Source organism: Accipiter gentilis, chromosome 8, assembly GCF_929443795.1.
Source record: "Accipiter gentilis chromosome 8, bAccGen1.1, whole genome shotgun sequence".
In the NCBI taxonomy this organism is placed as follows: Eukaryota; Metazoa; Chordata; class Aves; order Accipitriformes; family Accipitridae; genus Astur; species Astur gentilis.
The window spans coordinates 10,957,080-10,976,849 of NC_064887.1; the positions used below are offsets into that span (position 1 = coordinate 10,957,080).

The 19,770-nt window shown below is 59.2% G+C and overlaps 1 protein-coding gene across 2 annotated transcripts in view; it reads left to right on the top strand.

The window, feature by feature from the left end:
* The first annotated feature begins 5,714 nt into the window (after nucleotides 1–5,714).
* Nucleotides 5,715–19,770, top strand: part of PIK3R3 (phosphoinositide-3-kinase regulatory subunit 3) — an 83,639-nt gene continuing 69,583 nt past the window's right edge. The window contains exons 1-4 of one of the 2 annotated variants that reach the window (XM_049808353.1): nucleotides 5,715–5,827; nucleotides 6,450–7,151; nucleotides 11,644–11,739; nucleotides 11,976–12,053. In XM_049808353.1, the coding sequence (XP_049664310.1) occupies nucleotides 6,836–7,151; nucleotides 11,644–11,739; nucleotides 11,976–12,053 (490 nt within the window). In that variant the 5' untranslated portion in view covers nucleotides 5,715–5,827; nucleotides 6,450–6,835. The remainder of the gene's footprint in view (nucleotides 5,828–6,449; nucleotides 7,152–11,643; nucleotides 11,740–11,975; nucleotides 12,054–19,770) is intronic. The other variant, XM_049808355.1, reaches the window with a different exon arrangement.

A 19,770-nucleotide genomic window follows, 5' to 3' on the forward strand; every position in this document is an offset into this window, starting at 1 on the left:
ACCCCCATCATATTATCCCTCTCCCAAAAGTTGCCCCATTCCAGCCTGACCCTATTTGTTCTACACAATCCCCCCACCCCAATAATAATTTTTGGCAAATATGTAAATACTCGCTGTCATTCCCAATCGTTCCCAGCCATGGGGAAAACCAAAGGACAAGCTATGAGCTGCTCCACTCCCCTTCCCAGTACCTGGCGCCGCAGCCTGGGGTTTGGTCGCTCCCCAGCATCGCCCATCCGAGCCCCATTAGGGACACAGGGCTGGATTTTCTGGCTCTCCAAGAAGGCCTGGCCTGACCACGGCAGGACGAGCCCGGTGACATTCCCACGTCCCTCCTGCCTGGCAGGGCTCCGCCACCTCCTCGCTGTCCCCATCCCTGCAGGCAGCCGCGCTGGACGCCAAGCATCCCCTTCCCCGGAGAGCAGGGATGCCTCTCACCAGGGTGCGGGTAGCACGGCTCCTCCCCAGCGACCTGGCCCTGGGAGGCTGAGAGCAGGAAAATGGCCATAAGTGGTCACCTCCGAGGTCCTCTGTCCCCAGCCCGGCCACTAGCCCGTGCTTGGAGGAGCATGGGAGCCACCCACATGTCTGGTGTCAGGATCTGGCCATGGTGTCTGCACCGAGCACCCCTCCCTGGGCTTTCCTTCAGGGAAAAGCTGCAAGCTCTGCTCCCAGCCTCATGCCTCTTCCAGCTCGTGTTCACATTTTGAGGGTTCGAGTGCTGAACTTCCACCCTGCTGATGATCCTGGGCCTTGGCATCCTCCAGTTAACGGCTGGGCTCACTGCAAGTACGACCTCCCCTGCGTCGGGACTCTCCTACCCAGGGCTCCAGCGAGGCAGTGCAGGCAGCTGCCCAGTGCTCCGAGGAGGCATTTCGGAGCAGCCATCCATTCCTCTCTACAGGCAAATAAGCCTGTGATGCTAACAAAGCATCTGCTTGGGAATAGGTGGGGGGGAATCTAAACTGGCATCTCGCACCCAGCGGGGCACGGAGTGCCCTGGCAGCTCTCCTGCCAGCAGGGCTTGCTGGAGCCTGCTCAGCACCCTACGTGAATTAGCAAATGGTAAGGAGCCTGAGCAATCTGCCAGCGAGAAGGCCAGGTGGGTGCTGAGCCGGGCTCGCTCGGCTTAATGCCATCCACAGGGACTCAGCAGAGCACAGGGGATGTCCCCTCCGTGCCTCAGTTTCCCTCCTGGCAAAGCATCAGGAAAAGAGCCCCGAGCAGGCAGGGTCAGCCATGGAGACCAGCCCAGCCCAGGATTGATGGGATTTTGGGGTAACCCCAGCCAGGTGAGCCCCTTGCAAAGGGCTTTCATGTGTGTGTTTTGGGCTGGCAGCATCTGTCCAGCTGTCTGTCCAGCATCCAGTCGCCTGGAGAGTGGTGGAAGGATGGACATGCTGCAATGTGCCAGAGATGAACCTCCCTTCAGATTTGCAGGTGGAAGTTACTGAATTCTGCAAATCTGTGCTGAATTCATCACTTTCTGCCTCCTGCTGGGGAGAAATAAAAATCTACAGGAGCCAAAAGTTTTTGACATCTTGAGAATGAAATATTTGAGTTGTCAGCTTTGAAAGGACTCAAAGCATTTTGGCTGGAGAACTGGGAAAATCACTGATTCCCCCACAGGCAGTGGGACCATACCGATATCCCTGCGACTGCAACTCCCGCTTCAGGGGAATCCTCCCCTTTGCCATGGCTATGTGCAAAACCACAACTTGAGTCCAAAAAACAGGAGCTGCCTCATCTGGTGCCATGATCTGTGCCATGCAGGGCCTGGGGTGTAAATATGGGGGTGGTAAGTGGGGGCTGCAAGCATGTCCCAGTAGTGCGTCCCCCCTAGTATGAGTCCCTCAGGGTAAGGATCTGGCCCTGCGCCTTAGGTGGATGATTTTAATCATGATGCTGTTTCTAGCTGTGTGTTAATGCAATTAAAGAGGGGTTCGATGACATCTCCCTGCCTGTGTATGGGGCTGAACTTCTTCCCGTGCATTTACCCCCTGCAGCGAGTCCCCCCGTGCCTGCCCAGCCGTTGGCCGCCTGCCTGCGCCCCTCCAGATAACGTTTTCTTGTTTCTCATGTGTCCAGGCTGGCAAATCCCTCCCGAATTAATTAACAAGGGCCATGCCGAGGCACCAGCTGCTGTAAAGCCAAGCCGGGTGGGTTCGGGGATGCAGAGGGCTGCGCCGCGGGGTCGCGTCAGGACAACCCCGTGCCTGAGCGCTGATGCTCTGGGGGCTGCTGCAAGCAAGAGCCGGGCTGCAAAGCCTTCACCGTTGTCTCACCAGTGAGGATGGCCAGGGCCGCCCAGTTGATGGATCTTTCTCCCACCACGGGTCAGGGTGCGGGACCTGGCCCATCTCGGGGCTTGGTGCTGGGGTGCGCTGGTGCCCGCTGCCCAGGGAGGTGGCACTGAGGGGCCGTCGGTCCCAGGTGCCGTGCCGGGATGCTCTGCCTGGCACCAGCAGTCTCTCTGCAGGCACCCGCTCCGGCAGCTCCTGGCACCTGCCCTGCTGTGAAGCTTCAGCCCTGCAGAGGGACAAAGGAAAGTGCCCCAGGCCAGCCCCGGGCATCGCCCTGAGCTTTTCCTTATGTTCCTTGGGTTTTTTCCAGCATCCTCCTCCTCAAGTCGGGGGTACCCCCAGCCCAGCCGGGCAGCTCAGCGGCAGTGGCAGAGCGTAGCTGTAGGAGCGAGTGGCTCCCGGCTGCCCGTGGGCGCCGTACTGGGAGGTTATTTGAAGAAGAACTTCGCTCTTCCTAAACCAAAACCCATAGAAGCCAGAGCTCACTCTTGGGCACCCGGGGAAAAAAACAAGAGAGAAGAAGTTTTCCTGCTCCTAAAGAGAAGAGAAAGCAAAGCGTGGCCCCCTCCAAAGGGAGGAAAGAGATGAAACCAAAAAGCCGACTCCGAAATGTCAGCAGGAATCAAACGTCATTTCTCTCTGATTTCTCCAGCTGGGAAGGGCTCAGCCTGGTTTCGCAGCCTCACTTACTCCAGCCAGGCACGTTAACAACTCTATTTATGCTCTATTTACTCACAGACGTGTGGCTAACTTCCCCTGGCCACTGCCAGGAAGCACGGCACGAACGTGACCAGCACATCTCAGGGCTGGCCAGGATGGCACTGGGCAGCCCCTGAAGCAAACTGGAGAGCAGCGGGGCCACCCCTGTCACTTTGGGAAGGACGAGGTGGACAGCTGAGGCCAGTGCCTGTCAAGCATCCCCTGGAGATGCTCCTACCAAGGGCCGTCCCTCCAGCCAGGAGAGGAGAGGGGCTTGCAGCAGGGCCTGGGGACCCCAGCAAGGACATTTGTCCCTCTCTCACCCCATATCCCATCCCAGGCAGTACAGATAGTGAGCAAAGGGGGGCTTGTAGGGAAACGGGGGGGTGCAAGGTGCAAGGATGCCTCCTCCTGCACACCTTGCAGAAAAGCAAAGGGCAGGCAAGTCAAAGGCAAAGCTCCCATTGCAATGAGTGCTGCTCATTAAGCAAGCGAGGAGGGATCTGTAGCTAATCAGGACCTGACAAGCAGCTCCTCTGCATGCTCAATAAATAGAAGTGAAGACCTAAACCACCCTTTACTTCTTCATAGGGTGCTCTCTGAAGGTTTTCTGCCCACGCTGGGGGATGCACCCACCTCTGGGCAGTGAGGTGAGGATTTAAATTAACAGTGTAGGGGTGATACAGGGTGAGGGGCAGCTGAGGGTGGGGGAGTTTGGGGAATGATCCTGCTCCAGTGCAGCTGAAGTGGGTGCAAGAGAAGCTCTGAGGGCTGGGGGATGTCTGGAGGCAAGCAATGAGGAGAACCCCTAGAACAGGAGCTGGGAAGGCTGGGGTGATGCTCAGCCCTGTCGGGGGGGGGGGGGGGGGCAATGGGACTTGGCTCCAGCAGGAGATGGTGCCTTTGGGTTTGGGGACCCTGAGGTACATCAGGAGGGGAAGATGTTTACTGCTGGGAAGGAAGGATCCCATTCAGCAGCCTGGGAAGAGATGGTGGGCCTCATGTCAGAGTGTTTCCCTGCCCCAGAGCCCTGGGACTGTGGTAGTTCCTGGCCTGTATATAGGATTGATCCTAGGATAGGATGGGTGGTAATATCTGATGGTGATATACCCACCAGCCTCCCCAGCTCTAATCCTCTCCCAGGAGGGAAAACACCTCCTCATCTTTCCCCAGGCAGCCCCTAGAGAGCTGGCACCGTGCCCATCCCTGTTTGGCTGGTTGGGCTCCCGTGGGACAGTCTGGGGAGACCAAGCAGGGCTTTAGGCACTCGGCAAAATCCCTTTGTCCCCAGTGGGGCACCGGGGACACAACTGGGGCAGCCCCAGGCAGGGAAGCAGGACTCGGGGGAGGGCAGCGTCTGGTTGTTTGCAGCTGATTCTGAATCTATCCCGGCAGCTGCAGCAGCAGCAGCAGCACGGTGCCAGCAGAAATGGGACGAGGGAGAGAAAAAGCCCTATTAGTCCCCGAAGGCCAGCAGCTGGGCTGGGTCCGGGCTGGAGAGCAGGACAGTGGGGGCTGCGTGCTGCCCAGGGAGATGCAGCTGGGCTGAAATCCCTCAGGATGCTCCTGCCCTGCACAGTCAGGCCATACATTGCAGGGAAAGGAGGGGGGAGTTTGCTGAAATTATGGATGAGAAGGGCCATACATCTCCTGTGTTGCTCTGCTGGCCTCTGTGCTTCAGTTTCCTCAGTTTTCCTGGCACCTGGGGTGCCCCCTTGGACCTTGTGCTACCCCCGCACTGCTCCAGCACTGGCCTGGATTCAGCCAGCATGCATTTCCCAGTGCCTGTGTTTTAGGTACCATCTATTTTTAGGATGCCCAACCTGCAGCAAAGACAAGGAGCAACTGCCAGTTCAGAGAAGTCAGTGTGAGAAGCAAGGATTTAAAAAGAAGAAAAAACCCCCTAAGCCTCTGCACCTCTGGGAACATCACATCAACCTCTTTGTGCCTCACAAACAATCAAATATTGGGAAAGCTTGTCCATGCACCAGCGTAACTGGCTCTGCTGAGACTTGCTGAGAAACGAACCATGGGTGTACCTCAGCTGGAAGTGAGCTGAGAACTGATGCTCTTGTTGCATGCAACAGCACTGCTGTTGCCATGGGCTGGCGATGTCTGTGTCCCCGCTGTGGCTGAGCTTGGCCCTTTCCATACGAGCCCTGCCAGCCCCCTCCAAGTTCTGCCCCATTGCATTTTAATTGCTGCCTCGTTAATTTTTAAGGAGCCTTACTGCACGCCGGAGCTCTCGCAGCATCGCCCTGCACTGTTTTATGGGGTGCCCAGCCCTTACCCTAGGTCTGGGGAACATTTCTGGGCAAACGCTCAGAAGGAAAGCGAGGAAGCGGAGCATCCCTGCGCTGGGATTCTCCATGGTAGCTCTGTCCTGTGCGTGTTTTCTAGCCTGGCTAAGGGATGGGTGGGCGAGCTGGGTGCTGGGGCAGGGAGAGCTGGCTGGTATGATGGGAAGGGGTCTATGGGGTGCTGGTCCTCCCCTGTCCTTTAGCATCCCTAAGGATGGATGAACACACACACACACCCCCCCCAGCAAATCTGTGGCTCTCCATCCCACAGAGAAGGCAATTTTAGAGCAAAGATGCTGCATCTGGGGATGAAATCATCCACCTACTCGTACGATTCTCCCCCTCCCCGGTAGCCGGGCGCCCCCCCCCGCCGCGTTGCGGCGGGGGGGGGCCGCCCGGCTACCGGGGAGGGGGAGGAGGGACGCTGACATCACCACCGGAGCGCGGCTCGGCGGGGCCGGGGCGGCCGGACCGGCTCCGCTTCGCTCCCGTTCTCCGCTCCCGCCGGGGGTGTCGCCGCTCCCGGTAAGGTTTGAAGGGGCTAACGGGAGGGCTGTGGGAGGTGGGTGGCTGGATGAATGAATGAATGGATGGATGGACGGACAAACAAACGGACGGCCCGGAGGTTGCTGCTTATCGTTTATCTATCCATCCTTCCAGGCAGATCTTTTCCGCGGGGTCCTGCGGGAAGCTTGAGGGGGGGGGCAGCAGCACAGCTTTTTTCCCCCGGGGAAGATGTCTCTCTTGGACGAATATTTAAAAATGCACCAAAAAATCCCACCCACCCACCCCCAAAAAAAAACAAACCAACCCAAACCACCCGAAAATCCTACGTCTTCATCCGCCAGCTCCGTGCAGCAATGCCAGGCTGGAGCTGCCGGACTGCGTGCAGCAGGAGGTTTCTCAACACATATGTCTATTTTAAAAGCTCGTGGCGTGATCTCTTGCCCTACTTTCCAGACTCTTGCCGGTACTTTCCTTGCGTGCAGCGGCCAAGCTCTGCTGGTGGGTGCTCCCTGGGAAGCCGGAGCTGAGCGAGCCGCTGGGCTCTCCCCAGTATTGGGAGGCTGGGATGGTGGGACGGGGCGGTGGGGTTGGGGTCGAGACAGCAGTTTGGTCGCTAACACGCTGCCTTTCTCTCTGGCAGAGAGAGGGAGGTCCCCAGCGTCGTGCAGATGAGACCAGGCTGAGAAGAGGACGGCACGTTTGTACCCAGCACCCCAATTAGCCTCATTTGCTCCCCTCCGTTTGCCCCGGTGATGAAAAGGCTCCCTGTCCACACGTGAGATAACCCTGCCGAGCCCTGGGCACCGGCGTGGCTCCGTGGTGATTTTGGGGCTGGAGGGGTCAGGAGCCGCTCTCCAACGCAGAGATTTTCCAACACCGAAGATTTTTATTCTGCGTGCGCAGGGAAGGGAGCGCTCCCATCCCCGCCGCATTGCCCTAGCCCAGCCATACCTGCCCTGTGCGGGCACCCCGGGCCCCTGATGCCCGGCAGGATTTGGGCAGCGTGACCCACGCCACGCCGTCACCATGGCCTCCTCGGACGGGCTGCAGTACCGGGCTCTCTACGAGTACCAGAAGGACCGGGAGGAGGACCTGGCACTGTGCCCCGGGGATGTGCTGACGGTCAGCAGGGCCGGGCTGCTCAGCAGCCCCGACTACAAGGACGGGGACGAGCGCAGCCCCCAGGGTTGGCTCCACGGCCTCAACGAGCGCACCAAGGAGCGCGGCGACTTCCCCGGCACCTACGTGGAGTATCTGGGTCCCGCACGCATCGTCACCGCCGCCACCAAGGCCAGGCCACGGCCCTTGCCCCCGCCACCTGCGGGGACCCCCACATCCTGGGGTGAGTGAGTGCTGGAGGAGCGGGAAGGTGGGAGCCCACGGGTGGGCATCCCCTGCAAGATGGCGAGGGTGGCGTGGAGCCCAGGTGGATGCTTGCGTTTGGGGTGGCTTGGTGGGGATCCACCCTCGGGATGGGGATCCAGCCCCAGAAGGAGGAGCTGCCCCAGGGATTATCTGCCCTGGTGCATCGCGGCAGCCGCAGGAGGGGCAGGCGGTGCCCAGGGTATCGCTCTCCCCCAGGGAAACACACTGCAGGGATTGCTTCTCGCTAGCATCCCAGGCTGGCTGCTGTGCTGGCATGGGGTGTCCAAGGAGGTCCATGTCTGTGAGAGCACAGGAGAAGATGTAGGAGCCCTTTGGCCCCCCCAGAGAGGAGCAGAAAGCCCCCCCGGTGGTCCCTAGGGACCTTTTTTTCCAACTGCTCTTTTCCCCACCACTGCGGCACCCGATTCTGGCTGCTCTCGGTGCCTGGGTGAGCGCTGGCCCCCGGCCAGCTCCCGGCCTCACTGTCACTTTGTGCAAACTGGGACGGGGGACAATCTTGGCAGGCGGTTGGGTTGGTCCCTGGGGGGTTCCTCTATCCCTGGGGGCTGCAGCACAGTGCTGAGGGAAATATTTGGCAGGGCCCTTCCTGGCTTGGGGGCCTCTGGCCGTTTCTTTGCCGGGATCTGCCGAGCTCGTGCAGCCGGCTCTGCCCTTGCCACTTACCGTGGCCAAGTGCGTTGGGGCTGGGAGGGATTTCACAGCAGTTGCATAATGTACCCAAGCTAAAAAAAAAAGCAAAGTAAGAAACCCCCCTTCCAGCCAGGCACGACCTGGCGACCCCAGCCAAAGCCGTGGTGCTCTCCTTCTCTGGGATGTGATGGAGGAGAAAATGGCTGTCCATGTGGGCCTGGGGCTGGGAGAGCAGCACTGCCTTTAGCCGTGGCTGCCCAAAACCTACCCAGCTGCTGGCCCGGTGCCTCAGGCACCCTCCTTGCCCAGTTTGGGACCAAGGCACAGATGTGGTAACCGGAGAGGCTCTTTCCCTCCTGGGCTGGCTATGCTTCGGAGGTACCTTGGTCCCAGGTTTAGAGGGGCACCTGCTATGCGGAGTCCACCTCCCTCCAAAATATGGTTCAAGGCCCCCTTGCCATTTAAGATTTAAGAGGGTACCTGGACTGAGCACGGCAGGACTCAGCTGATGTGGGGCAACTCCTTTTCCTGACACCATCTGCCACTGCGTGTGGGGTTGCCATGCGGATCCTGCTGCTCAGCTCCCCCCAGCAGCATGAGAAGGATACCGAGACCCCCCTCTGCCTCCTCTCACCGCAACATGGGTGCTCCTCCCCGACCAACGCTATGAGTGTGCCAAGGCAGCCACAGTCCCAGCAGCGCTGGTGAGGATCAGTGAGCAGCTATGTGCTACCTTTGCAGGAGGGAAGAGGCCACTTTTTGGGGGTGCTTACTGTGCCAAACAAGGGGTCTGAGTCCCCTTCCCAGTCAAGCATAGTGGTGCGTGAAGAGCCCTCTACCCCCTGGCTGTTTGGGAGGCAGAGTCCTAGCAAACGCGGTGCTGTATTGTGGATAACTCGGGTCAGACAGGAGCAGATCCAAGGGCTCTCCAGCCCCGTTCACCAGGGAGAAGCGTGAAGCCACCTTCTTGCTTCTGCCCTTGCTGCCCATCACCATTGCCTCGCGCCTGCCCCACGCAGGGGGTGATATGGGCTCCTCTCTGAGAGGCTGGGAGATGTGCCCAGGGACCCCTGCCCGCAGGTGCCAGGGACATGGCGATGCCCCACAGATCGAGGCGCATCCCCAGCAGCAAGCACAGCCTGGCTGGGGATGCGCCTGGCCCATGTGGAAGGTCTCAGCGCAGGAGCCCTAGCCCTGTGAGCGCTTGCGTGAGAGGATAGCAACTTAAAATTTAAAAAAATGTAAAACTGAGATTTATTTTTTTTTTTAATAGGGAAAAAAAACACTAAAACCAGGTTTTGGGGGTGGACTGGAGAGGGTGCTGCAGGACATGCTCTGGTCACGGCCTTGTGTCCAGCCTCACTGTCCAGGGGGATGTTGGGTGCTGCCTCCCCAGTGCTGTGCTGTGGGGTGCCCCTCCGTGGGGTGCCTTTCCTGGGGCAATGCCAAGGTGTGTGGGTGCCTCAGCAGGGGACACTCGTGGCCCATGATGACGTCTTTCTGCAGCAGCGGAGCAGCATGTACCGTTTTATGTCAGTTTAAACCCAAACCTCCCGGCTGGCAGGATTTCCCTTGGAGTAAAAATCTCCAACATGCTCTTGGAAGAGAAGGGACTTTTTTTTCTTTTTTTTTCTTTTTTTTTTTTTTTTTTCCCTCAAAAATCTTCCTATACTGTTTCCATTCCCAGATGGAGGTTTTGAGGGACGTTTGTTTTGGCTGGCAAGAATGCCTATTTTTCTGCAACAGCAGCGTACTGCCCTGCGTGCCCTCGGTGCCCACTGAGCCCCAGTGCTGGCTGGGGACACTGGGGACCCCGGGGACCCCGAACAGGGTGAAGCCCTGCAGAGAGCCCTGAATGGGAGAGACACACTGCATTTCCCAGCCCTGCCCCAGAGCCAGGGCTGGCTCTGCAGGGAGGAATGGCCTTTTTTAAATTAAATAACATCCTAAAAGTTGTTCTGCGGTGGTTCTGAGTCCCCGGGGGACTTCCCAGGAGCTCAGCGGCTGTTTTGCCCCTGCCTGGTTGTCCTGGGCTGCATCACTGCTGCAAAGTGTCACCTCTGCCTCACTCGGGGTTGGAGCCAAGCAGTGCATCGGTACACTGGGGTCCAGCCTGGCACCCTGAGGGGAGAGGATGGGCTAAACCTCCAACCTGAGCTTGGGGCTATTTCTGCTGTATCCAGGAAGGAGAAAGAGATGGTTGTTTTTTGCCATTACCGCCTTTACCCAGACCATCACCTTGGAAGCCAAAACTGGTTTTCCCTAATTAAAAAATCACCTGTGTGGTGGGGACATTTTCCATGGAGTCCCAACCACCTGCTTTGCTTTAAACCCTGAAATCTTCCCCGTACCCACCCGACGCACCCACACATCCCCATCGGGCAGCGGAGGGGACCCTGTTGCCAGGCTTGGGGGTCACAGCTGTGCTTGGGGACCAGATCAGCCACCTACAAGCAGGGGGTTTGCATCCTTCCCTGCTCTCTAGGGAGCACCAGGGCATTACCATGGCAAAGATGAGGGCTCTGATCCACCAGTTGCAGCAGGTTTTGTTTTTGCAAAAGGTCAAAGGCAGCATGGCCCTGTCCACAGCCCCCCCCCTTTTTTTTTTTTCTTTTTCATTCCTTAAAACCATTATGGGTTTATTGGCTTCACACGTGAGCTCCCTGCCTTCTGCCAGGCAGCAAAAACCAAAGACAGAATGAACCTGACGCTGGAGTTGGCTGAGTTGGAGCGTAGCTCGCTGCGGGGAAAAGTCACACTCGGGCTTTATGTAATGTGCTATAATTTTTTAAAATATATTTCCACCAGAACAGATCTGCTCACCAGATAAAAACGGGCACAAGAGCTCTTGACACATCAGCCTTTCCAGATGTCATCCACGCCCTGGCGCTCGCACACGGCTCTGATGTGCTACGGCCGGTGGCAGCCCCTGCCAGCCCCCTGCCTGCTCCTCCCTGCCCCTGCCTGCTGCCTTCCCGGGGGGTTCAATCCCACTAACAAGACAGTGTGGAGGGAAATCCCAGCACTGCACTGCCAGAGTCTCCACCGGGTATAACCTGCACAAGGAAGGGTTTATCAGCTGGGGTGATAAGAAGGGAGGGAGGGATAGATGGATGGATGGATACAACATGCCCTGGATAAGCATGTAAGGAGAGCTGCTGTCACCCCTGCCAGGGGTTTGCTCCTCTCTGTCAGGGTCTGGGATGAGATGTCCTTGGTATAAAACCCAGGATCCAGCAGCACCTGGGGATTTGTGCTGTGGGAAGCCTGGCCCATGTTTGGCTGAAGGGCTCCTCAAGGGCTGGGGGAGGTCTGCACCAGCCAAGGGGGTGGCTGAGTCCTCCCTGGGCTTGTGCTCTGCCCTGTTGTAGACACCAGAGAATCCAAGTGGGTGAGAGCTGCAGGGAGCCGTGTCCCTGCTGGGTATGGAGCGGGTGCCCCAGCTCCAGCCCGGTACTACTAAGGGCTGTGGGTGATGAGAGGGGGCAGTCTGGGTGCCATGGGAGGGGAGGTGGAGAAGGGATTTTGGCCTGAAGGATCTCCACGCTCAGGGTGGGATGCTTCCCACAGGAAGGGCACATGCCCGAGCAGGTCTTTGCATCTCAGCAAGCAGCTTAGCCCCTGACGGTGACTCTTACTGCAAAAAGAGGATAAAATAAGGGAGAAGTTCTCCAAAATTGGACATGCATGAGCTGAAGTGTTGGTTGTGGCTGTGCCAAAGCAGCAGCTTGATCCTGTCCCGGGGCAGCCAAGGAAAGAGGCTGGAATTCCTGCAGGCAGGAATTTCCAAGCCCCTTCTCCCCATCTTTCCATCACAGGGCTCCCTGGGCAGGCAGAGCTCGCCGAGCACCCCACCCTCCCCGAGCAGGCGCTGCCGACTGTGGCCAGGCTCATCGAGGCGCTGGAAAAGCAAGGTACGGGCAGCCGTGGTGTCCATCTGCAGGGCATACATGGGGGCATGCACACGACCACCCTCTCTGCCCGTGTTCGGAGGTGCCCCGAGAGCCAAACCTCTCCCCACGGACCCTGATACCCACACAGCATGGGCAGGGTGGGGGAGCTTGGTGATCTCAGTCCCTGCCTGCTTCCATTGTGTTGGAGAGAGGATTTGGGGCTTAGGACTGACCCTTCTCTCCTGGCTGCTCCCCAGGTCTTGACAGCGAGGTGCTCTACAGATCCACCCCCAGTGCGCTGGGTGATGCTGAGCTGAAGCAGGCTCTTCTGGCGGGTAAGTCCCAGAGCCACGTCCCTCCCTGTATCCCCCAGAGGGAAGGGGGCCGTGGAGGTGATGCTGCCAGGTGAGCCATGCTACCCAGGCACAGCAGCGATGGGTTACTGGCTCCAACCTCATTATGGTCCTAATTACAGCTCTGTAAGGCCCTGCCTGCATCCGAGCCCCCCCTCCACTCCCCCAATAACCCAGCGTGATGCCGCCAAGAGGGTTGCAGGTGCAGGGTTGGGGTGCTTCACTAGAAGCTCTATTTTATTTTTTTTTTTTAGGGAGAAAAATATTTTGTTTTGCAAACCTCTACGTTTTCTATTTGAGAAGCAGGGCAGGGAGAAAGCCTCCTGTGGGTGTGACAGGGAGAAAGAAAAGGGGAAGAACAAGCTTAATTTTTAGGAGAATGGGAAGCGTTTTGCAGGACTGGGGGGGGGGGACGGACGGATATGAGCCGGGTGGGGAGGAGGGAAAAACGACCTCCCCACCCCTGGCCCTAAATTCACGACTGGGACGAACGGTATGGAGGCGCTGGGGACGTGATGGATCCAGTGTGCCGCCCAAATCTTGGACGGGGAGTCGCTGGGGGGGGGGGGGGTGCGAGCATCTCCATCCCGCCGGCCGCGGTGCCCAGAGGGCGGCACTGTGGCACCAGGCACGGTCCGGCCCCGCACGGTCCGGTCCTGGCATCGCATCCATCACCCCCCCCCCACCCCCCCCCCTCCCCTCCGCCCCCGCCTGCCCTTGGGCTCAGCATCCCGGGAGGTGCCGGCCGGGATACGGCTTGGGAACGAGGGGAGCCGGGAGTGGGGGGCGGGGGGGGAGCGGCGGCTCTGCCAGCGCCGGGAGCCGGCGGCAGCCGGGCCGTGTTGCTGGGGAGAAGGGCTGTGATGAAATCGCTATATTAAGCAACATGACCTCATCGTTTCCCCGCGTACCGGGAGACGAGTCCCCGCCGGGCGGGGGGGGGGGGGGGGGGACGGGGCTGCGGTAGAAGGAAGGGATGCAGGAGCGGGGGGGGGGGGATGCTGGGGTGGGGGGGGGGGGGGGGACGGGGCTGCTCGGTCCCCGCTGTCCGAGGAGCGCTCTGCTCCCCCGGGGATGATGGGGGCACGGTGCACCCCAGCAGCCCGCTCTCCCCTCCATGTGGGAGCCCCCGTTGCAGGCTTGGGGGGGGGGGGTGGGGGGGTGGGTAGGAGCAGCCGGGTGCCCTCGTCCCCCGGCCCAGATTTCCCGGCTGATCTCCCGAGGAGGTGAAGGGGTCCGGAGAGCAATCCCCGCGGCCCAGGCTGGGCAGGGACAGCAACAGCAGCGTGAGAAGGATGCTTTGCTTTCCGAGCACGCAGAAGTTACGGGTCCTGCAAGCTCCCCGCGCAGTCGGTGCAGCAGCCCCGACAGGCACAGGGCTCCCCGGTAGCGGTCACCACCGAAATCCTGCCCAGTCTCAGGAGAATCCCCCAGCCCAGGGGCAAACCCCACTGGCTTTGCCGGAGACCGGGCTAGAGCTGCGGAGCAGTTGCTGGGACCATCCAGGTTTTCAATCTCCCACTGCAAGGAGCCAGCACTGGGCAGGGAAATGCCATCGTTATTTTTCAAACCCTTGGAAAGCCCTGAAAAATCCCTCACAGCCCCATGTGACTTGATGCTCCCAAGCCCCACCATCTCTTCTAGGACCTAAATAAGCTTTTTTACTTGGCAGCTCAGGGGGCTGCCCTGTGCGCTTGGCAACACCAGGGCTGGGCAAAGCCAGAGATCCCTGGAGCTGGCTGCAGGGGGTAGGACATATCACAAGTTTGCTAGCTCTCAGCTAGAGGGGCTGATGCTCAGGCCTGCCACAGGGATGCTCTGCAAACAGAGAGGGGATGATGTTCCTGCCAGGGCCAAGCATCCCGGCTAAGCCCAGGCTCGGCAGCCTGCCCCCCCCCGTAGCCTTCTGCGGACCAGAGACTCAGCCACGCTTCCCCAGGGCCCTGCTGGAGCCCAAACTGGGCTGGGGAGGGCAGGAGAACATCTCTGCTTTGGCTGCCATACAGGCCCTTCTGTTGCATTTGGTGGAGTAAAACATCCCTGCCAAAAACCAGGAGTCTGCATGCCCCATACACAAGACGGCAGAGGCGAGGGTCACGTTTCTCTTCCTCCTCTTCCATCCCTCCAGTAACCCATCTCCGCCAGCAGCCCACCTGTGAAAGTCAAGCTCCATCTTGGGGAACGGGGAGAAATCGGAGCTGGGGCTGGTGGTGACTGGAAGCGAACAGCGTCTCAGCTGGGGGGAAAACCGGGTTCCCACCGGGGGTTTCAGCTTCCCTGTGAATATCCAAATCATGCTGGTGTTTGGCAGTGGTGGCAGGAAAATTGCTAGAGAGCGCAAGGAAAAAGGAGCAGGGGCTGGAAAACTTCGAGTGTTGGTTTTCTTACCCCCAAATCTTAACATGTCAGAGAAAACAGGGTGTTTTCTACACTGAAAGAGAATCTGAACTTTTGATGGGAAGGAGGAGGTTTCTCCAGGGACAAGGACTCATGCAGGTCAGAGCAGTCCTGGCTGTCCCGGAGAGCCCATGGACATTGTGACCCTGGGGCTGGGCAGCACAGGCACCCGTCTGAGGTGTGCTGATCAAACCCTTTCCCCAGCCCTGGCCCCTTCGGAACCCTTACCTGTGAGGGACCTAGCCTGATAGACAGTGCCTAAGCCAAACATCACCCAGGCTTTGGGATGAAGGTTTCCCATCCTCGTGGGGCTGCAGCAGTGGTGGGCACAGCGGGCTTGGATGCAGCATGGCTCCACGTGGCTCTACAGCCTGGGCTGAACCTGTCCTCATCCCAGCACCGGTGACGTCCTGCAGGATGGTGGCATCTGACAGCTGGCTAGAGCCTGTGCACCAAACTTGGTATTTCCATGTTGGATGATGCAAGAAAAATTATTTATAGGGGAAAAAAAAAAGAAAGCAAAGACAAAGCTCACTGATAAAGGGGGTCTGTGAAGTGAGCACGTCGGCTACCACCCAGCTGAGATGCCACTGGGGCCAGCAGGTGAAGCATGGACCAAAGGGTGGTTGGGGTCACAGCCAGCTTACACTTGTTCCAGAGGAGAATTAATTGTTTTAGGACACTTGGTGCTCAGTTCAGACCCTAATGCCCTGAGAAGCAAGCGGGGCCATGCGACATAAGTGAACATGGGAGTTGGAGTCATGTGGCAGCACCAAAAAGGGACTTAACAAAAAGCCGCAACCCCACAGGGGCCGGGGGGACTTGCCAAAGGGTTGTGGGTGATCAGCCAGCCAGGAGCCCTGCTGCAGCTGCAAGGGGAAGAGTTATGGGCAGAAAAAGAAGAAAGTAGAGTTTTAAACGGCAGCAGCAGGGTGCAGCACTTGCCCCAGCTGCCTCCAGTGCTCCCTGTAGCGCCTGCCTGTTGGGCTGCTTCAAGGCCTGGGGGCATCTCTGTGCCCATCATGCCAGGGGCCACACGCTGACCCCGAGGGTTTCCAGCCCCCAGCACTCCTGCTGTCCCCTGTGTGTGGCTCAGGAGCTGTTCGGAGCGCAGGGGATGGGGCAAATCACCTGCAAAGTCACCAGTGTGTGCCTGTGGACATGAGGTGTACGAGCCCCACCAGTGCCCAGGGGTGATGTCTTCTCACCCCATGCTTGCTCAGGCTCTTGCCTGCACCCCTCTTCCCCTGAAATGTGCCAGGCAGCCTTCTTCTCATGGCTGCCACTGAACCTGGAAACATGGGACCTTCTCTGGCCAGTGGCAGCAGAGCCGTGAGTGGGCTGGTGGGTGCTGGAGGCCTTCAGAGCTGGGGGACCCAAGCTGGAGAAGGCTTGGCGTGGGGATGGCTGCAAAGTCCTGCGTGCAGTTGCTGGGCAGTGCTTTGCCACCACTGGTGAGGAATGGTCTGAATCCTCCTCCCTCCTCCCTGGTGGGGGACGGGGTGCAGAGACAGGGGTCCCTGGGTGCCCCGTATGGCTCGTACGGGGCTGAACCCATCCAGCACTGAAACGTCCCAGATTTTGGATACCCCATGCCCCGATCTGGGCTCTGGGGTCCATCAGCAGATGCAAACACCATGAGCCTTCCCCAGGTAGCACTGGGAAAAACCTCCGCTACTGGCAGGGCCAGGCAGGAGCTGCCTGCACCCTGGGATGCCGGGGCGAATCCGGCAGCAGCGCGAGGCGGATTGGAGCTGGTGTCTCCAGGCGTGCTGTGCCTGTGCTGCCATCCTGCATGCTTTGATCTCGGGCCCCGGCGCAGAGCAGTCTGCCTGGAAACACATTCACGTGCCCAGGAATTAGGTCAGGGCTCGGTGGGGATTAGCGAGCGATGGTGGGCCCCGGAGCTTTGCTGGGACTGCCAGGAGCTGCTGCTGGGCAGAAAGGACTGGGCTGAAGTAAAGAGCACCCTGGGGGGCCTCACACTGCTACCCCCATCATCATGGCGTGGGTGTCCAGGGAGGGAGCGCATCCCCATCCTCATCCCTGGGATGCCAAAGGGGGTTCGAGGCCCCCCCAGGGCTCTGTTTTTCCCTGGCCAAGCTATTAACCCCACCACGATGACTTTACTCCCAAACCTAAGGCTCCCCAGTGCCTGCTGCGCTGCTTTTTATTTATACCTGCAGTAGAAATAAACCCTGCGTCGTCAGAGCCTGGCAAGAGGCATGAGCTCATCTCTTATATTTGGTGGTGATGAAAGAAGGGTAAATAAACAGCAGTGGTGCAGTCATCCCTGCCAGGCCCATTGGGTGAACTGGTGGTGAGCTTTTGCCATCCCCTCCCATAGCTGCTGGGGAAACTGAGGCAGGGAACTGCCCTCGGGAAGCTGAGGCAGGGGAAGGCAGCCTCACTGGGCACCCTTGAAAGGGGGTCCCAGCACCCCTGTCCTGGTTGAGTGCAAGCCGGGGGTATGGTGAGGTAAAACCCAGCTGGGAGGGTGTTTGGGGCTGCCAGGAGCTCCCATGCATGGGCAGGGGGTGTCCTGGTGGCTGCCAAGTCCTCAGCGCAAGCTACCAGTGAGCTGGCTGAGAGATGTTACACTGATGCTGAATCAAAGCTGGGGAAATATTCCCTGATTTGGTGCACAGTTCCCCAGTAAACCCCCACTGTGGGATGCCCAGGAGCCTCCAGCGCTCCGGTTTGAGGGGTGTACAGCTCCTTGTGCAGGCAGCCTCCATGCGGATGGAAAGGTATGGCCCCCAGGACTGGAGAACAAAGACATCCCTGCAGCACCAGCTAGCGATTAAACCTAAAAGGTCTGGAAGGAGTAGGGAAAATCCCAAGTCAGTATTGAAGTCAGCCCCAGGTATGGGTGGCTTGGGTGCCCCTCTGCCACGGGGACTAGGAAGCCAAGAGCATCGTGCTGCAGCAGCACTTGGCAGCCAAGGTCCAGCTGAGCTTGTAGGACTCCCTGCTGCACCCTGCTGCGAGAGAGGCCGTGGGTGCTGGGCAGGGTCTGCGCCCTATCACCCACGCGCTGGCCGGGGATGTGGGTGCAGCCGTCACCTGTGGCCACATCCAGGGGAAAGCCGGTTACCAGGATCCGCTCAAGCCTCTCCTTCCAAACACATCCCCCCACCTCCTCCACTCCACCTCTTGGCTAAACATCCTCCGCGTTTACCGAAACTCCAGGCTTACTCACACCTCCCCGGCTGGCTGCAGCTGCCGGGAGAGGTCCTGGTGTTTCCTGCCCAGCCTGACTCAGCCCAAAGCCTCTGCACCCCTCTGTCTCTGCTGGGACGCGGGGTCTGGTATCCCGGTGGGAGGAGGCTGGGAGCACCCATCGCTTTTGCCTCTGGGCCGGTGGTCATCTCATGCATCCCTTCCCCAGCCCCAAATTTATTCCTGTTTTTCATCCCCCACGGGCAAGGGATGCTCTCTGCTGGTCCCCGGCTGCTTGCTTGCTCTGCCAGCAGGTCAGCAAGCAGGTTGGGTGCTGGAGGGGGTTGGTATGGGGTTGAGGTTGGGGTTTTGGGGTGTTTTTCTTCTATTTGTGGCAGACGGATGGAATCCCTCCGTCATTCCCCTGGGGAAGGGACGGGAACATCTGGAGAGCAGTGGGAGAGCATTGACTCATCCTGCAGCATCATTAACTTCTTATAGCTGGTTATCATCTCCCTCTGATAAGGAGAGAGCAGCATCCGTGGGGTCAGACCAGTGGTAATTGGCTGGGAAGGCTCCAGGGTTAACCCTTCCCCAGCTGCCGGCCGAGCTTCCCTGAGCGGCTGGGGCACAGCCGGTGCTGGGGAGCAGCTCAGAGCAACCCCTGCTGTGCTCTCAGCCTAGTGGAGACCCCAGCTCACCACGGCGGCTCCAGGGGAAGGAGGGGAGCTGGGGCAGGAAGGTGCCACTGCATCTCCAGGAGGATGGGGGCAACAGGCTAATGGCTATTTCTAGCCAACGTGCCAAGGAAAATGGTGCCATCAGCAATCAGTCCCTGTTAGCAGGGAATCCCCCCGGTCTCCCCACCACGTCTCTCTCTGGGTGTAAAGATGTTTTTGAGTCTCGCTTTGAAACCGGCTGAGCCTTCTCTTTGAACACCCCCCCAAGCCCATGCCTAACGATGCAAACGAGCTAATTAGGCCGTGGTGGAGCCCAGGGCTGATCGCCTGGGGCCAGCGCCCAGCAGCGGCCCCTTCCCTGTGCAGAAACAGCTTGCGGCTGCTCTCCCCAATCCGCGCCAGCATCCTTAGGCGAGTGACAGGTCCCTGCAGAAACCTTCGCAGTGGGCAGGAGGTGAGCAGCCGGGCTCGCCCCGGGTGAGAAGGGGTTTGGGGTTTGCCTGGCGCAACCCGCTGATGGGAGCAGCTCTCTGCAATGCAGCCACTTGCCCAAGCAAGGAGACTCTGAGCCCCCCCCACAACAGCATCCCTGGGTTTTAGCCACATACTGCAGGGTTTCAGCCCAAAATGGGGGTTGGAGCATCTCGTGGGATCCCTGCCCCTGCTCTCCTCCCCCTGCCTGGCTGGAGCCAACCTGCCAGCTCACTTCTCCAGGGCAAGTGCTAGCAAAAATGGGCAATTGGCTGTCATCCCCCTGCAAACCCCGGTAGAAATAACCCTTTTGGCCAGCACAGAAGGTCCAGAATAGTGGCTGGGCATTGGGAGCATCAGCATGGACCAGAGTGGGCCTGGGGTGCAAGGAGGCGAGAGCTGGCACAGCCCTGCCCACCTCAAGGATGCTGAGGGCAGAGTGGTCCATGAGGTGATGCTGTGACATCAGGGGGTGCCAGAAAGGCAGCACCCACCTTTGCTCCGGGTTGCGTTTGGCCATGCTGGATGGCTGCCCACCCCAGAGTGGTGGCATCTCTCCCGGCTGTCCCCACGCTGCCCCAGGGTTCCTGGCTGTCCGGGTGCTTGCTCCTGAAAATGAGGTAGCGTCTCCAACGGCTGGGTTAAAGGCTTCGCTTTGGGCATTGGTCAATCTGTTTTCCCTCTGGTCTCCAAGCCAAATGGCAGGCACTGGCCATAAGGGACCCGCCACAGCTTCTTGTTCCCAAGCAGGCAGAGGTGGAAGCAGGCAGGCTCCTGGGCTGCCCAGCCCATGGTGGGGACACCCCACAGCAGGGACACCCCAGGGAAAGGAGATCAAGGTCAAGGTGCCCAAAACAAGCCTTTGCCAGGTGTAGGGGAGCTGGTCCCCATCCCAGACCCATTGGCCGGGTGCCTCCAAAACCTTGCCCTAGGAAATAACTTTTCTCCACTCTTTTGGGTTTATCACTCCAGAAGGGAGCACGGCCACA